Source organism: Brassica napus, chromosome C2, assembly GCF_020379485.1.
Source record: "Brassica napus cultivar Da-Ae chromosome C2, Da-Ae, whole genome shotgun sequence".
In the NCBI taxonomy this organism is placed as follows: domain Eukaryota; kingdom Viridiplantae; phylum Streptophyta; class Magnoliopsida; order Brassicales; family Brassicaceae; genus Brassica; species Brassica napus.
In genome coordinates, this window is record NC_063445.1 from 48672265 (window position 1) to 48678264 (window position 6000).

The 6000-nt window shown below is 41.6% G+C and overlaps 1 protein-coding gene and 1 non-coding gene across 2 annotated transcripts; both read right to left on the reverse strand.

Moving 5' to 3' along the window:
* Positions 1-1069: 1069 nt before the first annotated feature.
* On the reverse strand, positions 1070-1414 carry LOC106413438. The gene has a single exon (XM_048749174.1). It carries the CDS (start codon positions 1412-1414, stop codon positions 1070-1072), a length of 345 nt encoding a protein of 114 aa, XP_048605131.1.
* Positions 1415-4301: 2887 nt separating this feature from the next.
* Positions 4302-4408, reverse strand: LOC125582714. The gene has a single exon (XR_007320170.1). It is a non-coding gene; the product is annotated as a small nucleolar RNA R71 (small nucleolar RNA).
* Positions 4409-6000: the final 1592 nt, after the last annotated feature.

Genomic DNA, 6000 nt, shown 5'->3' on the forward strand with positions numbered 1-6000 from the left:
GTGGAGTTCAACCTTGTGATATTGGAATCATTACAAATTTACAACTAACGCTGCTCACGATCGCAGGTTATGGTGCTCAAGATTCTTAAGGGCAAAGAGGGGATGCTAAAGGACATGGAGGTGTCCACGGTTGTTGGTTTCCAAGGTCGAGAGAAAGAGGCTCCATGATCAAGCTCAAAGAAGGAGGTTTGGCTTTTAAAAGACCAAAAGCGAATGAATGTGGCTGTTACTTGCGTAAGAAGACACTGTTGTGTGGTCTGAGATACAGAGACAGTGAGCAGTGAATGCGTTTCTGAAACCTATGATCAAATACTTTGAGACGCATGGCGAGCATCTCAGCTGACTACACCAATTGGTTAGGCAAGATTTTCTTAAATCCTCAGGCCATTTGATACAGTCAAACAAAAATGAAAGAAAGAAAATATAATCTTTAGTTTATACGACGTTTGATTGATAATCTGAGTTAGATTGCCACTCATATGGGCTCTTAAAGACTTTAAAAAGCCTACTATAATTAATTAATACATATAAGCCTATTCAATAATTAGATTGCCGTCACCCACCGAACCGGTTCCTCTTCTCTTCCTTGTCAGATTGTCAGACCATCTGTGCAGAGCCAAATCGTCTTAGCCAGCATAGTTTCAGACAGTCTGGTGTAAAGAGTTTTACGGAAACGTTTTTTGATAATTAGCGTTGGGAATTCTTCTGTTTATTATAAATCATAAGGTTCCTTTATATACGAATTACAAAGTATAAGAAAAAAGAAAGTACCCAAAACCTAATACAACTGGAAATAGGAAAACTACCAAAACAGAGAAAAGAAAAACTGCAGTGGCCGACTCTGAACCTCCTTTTGGCCGACTGGGCTTTCTTCTGGTCTTGGTTATGGGCCATTCACTTAATGATTTATAACACTCTTCCTTGGATGCCATAACCATATGGGTTAGTAACATGCTTAATGTTGTCTCGTTAAAACCTTTCTAGGAAAACCAAAAACCCAATGTGGGAAAAATGAAAACCATAGATAGGAAAAATAGTACAACGCATAAAACTCCCCCTGATGAATGCATCACTGAAGATCCTTCAGTTGGCGCATTCCTATCTGATAAATAAACTTCTTGAACGTTGAGGTTGGCAAAGACTTGGTGAAAAGATCGGCTGAATTGTCACTGGACCGAACTTGAACCACTTGAACTTCTTTGGCCTTCTGCAAGTCGTGGGTGAAGAAGAATTTGGGCAAGATATGCTTTGTCCTATCTCCTTTGATGTATCCATCTTTGAGTTGAGCTATGTAAGCTGCATTGTCCTCATAGATGATTGTTGGCTCTTCCTTTCCCACGGCCAAACCACTCTCTACACGGACGTGGCCGGTCATGTTCCTCAACCACACAAGCTCACGGCTTGCTTCATACATTGCTATGATCTCGGCATGATTAGAAGATGTGGACACTAAGGATTGTTTTGTAGAACGCCAGCATATTGCTGCTCCACCATATATAGAAACATATCCAGTCTGAGATCTAGCATTATGTGGATCAGATAAGTATCATGCATCAGCATATCCAACCAAACCCTCTTTTGGCCGGTTGGTATAGAACAAACCGAGATCTTTTGTTCCTTGCAGGTATCTGAAAAAATGTTTTATTCCATTCCAGTGCCTCTGAGTTGGACAAGAGCTAAATCTAGATAATAGATTCACGGCAAAACAAATGTCTGGTCTAGTGTGGCTAGCCAAGTACATTAAAGCTCAAATGGCACTTAAGTAAGACACTTCCGGACCGAGCGCTTTCTCGTCCGGTTTCTTTGGTCCGAATGGATCCTTCTCTAGGTCTAAGGACCTCACGACCATAGGACTTGACAGGGGATGAGCCTGGTCCATATTAAACTTCTTGAGTATCTTTTCTGTATATGCCAACTGATGCACAAGGATTCCATTGTTTACATACTCAAGTTGCAGTCCCAAACAGAACTTAGTTTTTTCTAAGTCTTTCATTTCGAATTCTTTCTTTAGACATTCAACTGTTTGGGAAATCTCTCCAGAGGTTCCTATAATGTTCAGGTCGTCCACATATACCAACATGATTACAAAGCCCTTGTTGTCGAATTTCTTGATAAAAATACATGGACTTATTGGATCGTTCTTATAACCCTCTTTCACTAGGTACTCTGATAATCTATTGTACTGATATTCCGTGTTTTTAACGGTTTTAAACTCGTTTTGGAGCAATTAAATGGTCGGTTTTAATTAATGTTTTGGTCTATTTGATGCGTTTTGGTGTTCTTAAGTGTAATATGCAGGTTACTAGATAGCTTGCAAGAAAAGAACGCATTCGGGATTTATTCAGAAGCAAGATGGACCTAACAATGGACCGAATGAGAAGTGTTGATCGCACAGGACATAGATCGGTCGATCCATTGTCTGTGGATCGACCGATCCAGAGCTAAGAAGAAAAGACGTGAATTGTAGCGACATGGTCGCTACGGTTTCATGCACTAGATCGACCGATCCTACCACTGAGGATCGGTCGATCTCACGCTCTACGGGCTCCACACGCACCAATGAGCTTTTCACTCCTTTTTACCCACTCCCTTCAATAATGGATGGGAAGGGAGGACTTTTGGGACTCAGAAAAGATTGGAGACGACCAAGAAGGAGATTTACAAGTTCTTGAGAGAGATTTGAGAGTTTTGTAACTTGTTTTGTGTGATTTGTGAAGATTTGTAAAGGAGTTCATCTCAAAACCATTTGGAGAAGATCTTCTGAACCTTTACTTTGTTTTAATACAATCTTATCATGTTTTCTTCATCAAAATCGTGTTGTTCTTGCTTAGTTATGTGTGAGTAGTCATCTAGTTGGGTTTAGGGGTTCTCATAGGGGATTTCTTGATGTTTTGATTCATAAAACGTGTGTAGACTAAGGGATTACGTTTTGGTTCTTCATCTAATGGATTTCTTACTGCTTGAACTGAATTGATCACTTAGTTCATGATATCAGATTGTTTGATGCACCGAAAGTGATTGTTTGAACTTCCGAAAATACTTTAGATGAGCAAAGTGTCCTTAACCCTCGGAAGTTGATGTTATTGCGCTTTGTGAACATATTGAACCTGTTCTTAATGCTTGTTTAGAAATTGAAACTCAGCGGAAGTTAGTGTGGAGATTTCTATAACATAGAGAATTAGCGCTACGGAAGTAGGTTAATTCTAATATCGTGTTTGAGTTCTAGACGGTTCTTAATATATCCCTGTGTCTGCCATTAATTGTATCTTGATTAAAAAGAAATCCCTGAGAATTCCCAATGCCCAACGTTTGTTTTAAAATAGTTTTCAAATCGTTTAAATCATTTTTTTACAGCTTGTTTATGTTTTGTGACACTAAAGAAAATTAAATAAAAACCATCAAAAATATATCTTCGTTCGCTGTAGCTATTAACTTGTCTGCAACTCTACGTGTGATCATCGGTCCCTGTGGATTCGATCCCGCATTACTACTGCGTACTTTACTGTGCACTTGCAGTTAGATAATCGGGTTAAAACTCGACACATCAAGTTTTTGGCGCCGTTGCCGGGGACCATTTGGTCACCCTAGAGTTAATGATCAGTTTAAGACTATAGCATTTTTATTTTATCTAATGTTTCTGTCTTTCTCTTTCTGTTTGTGTTTTCAGGTGAATGAGCGGATTTCATACTAGAAGCAAAGGATCATCGAATTTAATACCTTTGGAGTTAGAGCTCGGCCGCCTAGAGAGACAAGTGAAAAAGAAAAGACTTGAGTCCGCTGAAGAGGTTGAAATGGCTGAACACCAAGAAGACCAGTTTCAGGACAACCCGCAAAATCCAATTCCTGTAGATGAACGAGAAGGCAACAATGCTGGTGATAATCAGCAGGCTGGTGTAGCTGCAAGACAACAGGCTGGAGACTATGGCATGCCTAGGATGACGCTTGCACATTATGATACACCAGATGCATTCTATGCCGATCGTTCTGGGATTCGCCCACCTCCCATTGAGAGAAGAGACTTTGAGATCAAGACTGGTCTCATTAATTTGGTGGAGAAAAATCCGTTTCATGGAAACCCGTCTGAGGACCCGATGTATCACTTGGAGCATTTTGAGCGAGTCTGTGACACCAGCAGACATAATGGAGTTCCTCAAGGCGCTTTGAAATGCAGGTTGTTCCCGTTTTCCTTAGCTGATAAAGCTATCAGATGGTTAAAGTCCATCCCTCCAGGATCTCTTACTACATGGGAAGAGACAAGAGCTGCTTTTCTACAGCATTTCTTCACCAAGTCAAGGTCCACATATCTGAGAAGCAGAATTGGAAGCTTTCAGCAGCTTGATTCAGAAAGCTTTCATGAGGCTTGGGAGCGTTTCAAGGAGTACACACAGGACTGCCCTCACCATGGTTACACTGATGTGAGCTTGCTGAACATTTTCTATAATGGAGTTCATGAAGAGAGTCAAGATGCCATGGACACAGCAAGTAATGGTGATTTCATGACCAAGACTGTTGAAGAAGCTTACACCTTGCTGAACAACCTGTCATCCAGCAAAGCAAACCGCAAGTCAAGGTTTGACACCAGCCAGAAGGGTGTTGGTTATGAATCCAAGAAGATAGATGAGCTGAATGCCAAGATTGAGATGCTTCTCAAGAAAGATCAGAAATCTGTGAAATTTGTGGAGCAAGGCTATCGTTCCTCACAAGAAACTGTTGGTGATGATTCAGATGATATGCAAGCTGATGTGAACTACATTGGTGGTCAAGGAAACTACAACAGAGGCTACAATCAGAACCTTGGATGGAGTCAAAATCAGCAAAATAATCTGTCTTACCGAAGCAACAATGTGGAGAATCCACAACATCAGTCCTACCCTCAGGCAGGAAACAGGCAAAACCAGAATCAGAACCAGAGTGTGTTCAACCAAGGATATCAGAACAGAAATCAATATTAGGGGAACAACTCGGGCAACTCAGGATTTCAGCAAAGGCAGCAGTACAACAATTACCAGAATCAAGGGAATGCCTCTTCGTCACAGTCTTCTCAGGATAACAAAATTAAGAAGATGCTGCAAATGGTGCTAGAAGGTCAGAAGAATAGCACTGCAGAGATAAACACCAAGGTGGATAACATGTATGGAGAGCTTAATGGGAAGTTTGAAGCTTTGAACACCCATTTGAAAGTTTTGGAAAAGCAAGTTGCTCAAACCGCCTCCAGCAGCAGAACAGCACCTGGATTTCTACCAGGGAAGTCAGAGACGAATCCCAAGGAGTTTGTGAATGCTGTAACACTTAGGAGTGGAAAAACGATTGAGGGATCAAATAAGAATGAGATCGACCGATCTCAGGAATAGATCGACCGATCTGGTACATGTGGATCGACCGATCCCGTGTCAACGAAGCCAAATTCCTCTGAACCTGAAGAGGTGTATGTGGCGCCTCCTGCTTGTGTTCCTAAGGCTCCATACCCATCCAGACCAAGGCAGAAGATCAAAGAACGTGAGTACGAGAAGCTAAAGAACCTTGTTGGGGAGTTACATGTGAGATTGCCATTCGTTGAAGCGGTGAAGATGGTACCTTCTCTTAAAAGGTACATGAAGGAGATTCTTACCGATAAGATGAGCCTAGAGCGTGGTGTGTTGATGCTCAATGAGGAATGTAACGCAGTTCTACAAAATGTCATGCCTAAAAAGCGTGAAGATCCCGGAGCATTTGTTCTACCATGCCGCATTGGATCACTTACCTTTGAGAAGAGTCTCTGCGATCTGGGTTCAGGAGTGAGCCTAATGCCTTTCTCTGTCTCTGAGAGGCTAGGCATGACGAACTACAAACCTACAAGGATCTCCTTGGTCCTTGCTGACCGATCAGTGCGAAGACCAGTCGGTGTACTAGAAAACATCCCTGTTGGTGTTGGAAAGGGATATGTGCTTACCGATTTTGTAGTTCTGGAGCTGGAAGAGGAACCTAAAGATCCTCTCATTTTGGGCAGACCGTTTTTAGCTA

Coding starts and splice junctions, on each gene's coding strand:
- LOC106413438 (XM_048749174.1), bottom strand. CDS start 1,414: ATGTATGAAGCAAGCCGTGAGCTTGTGTGGTTGAGGAACATGACCGGC.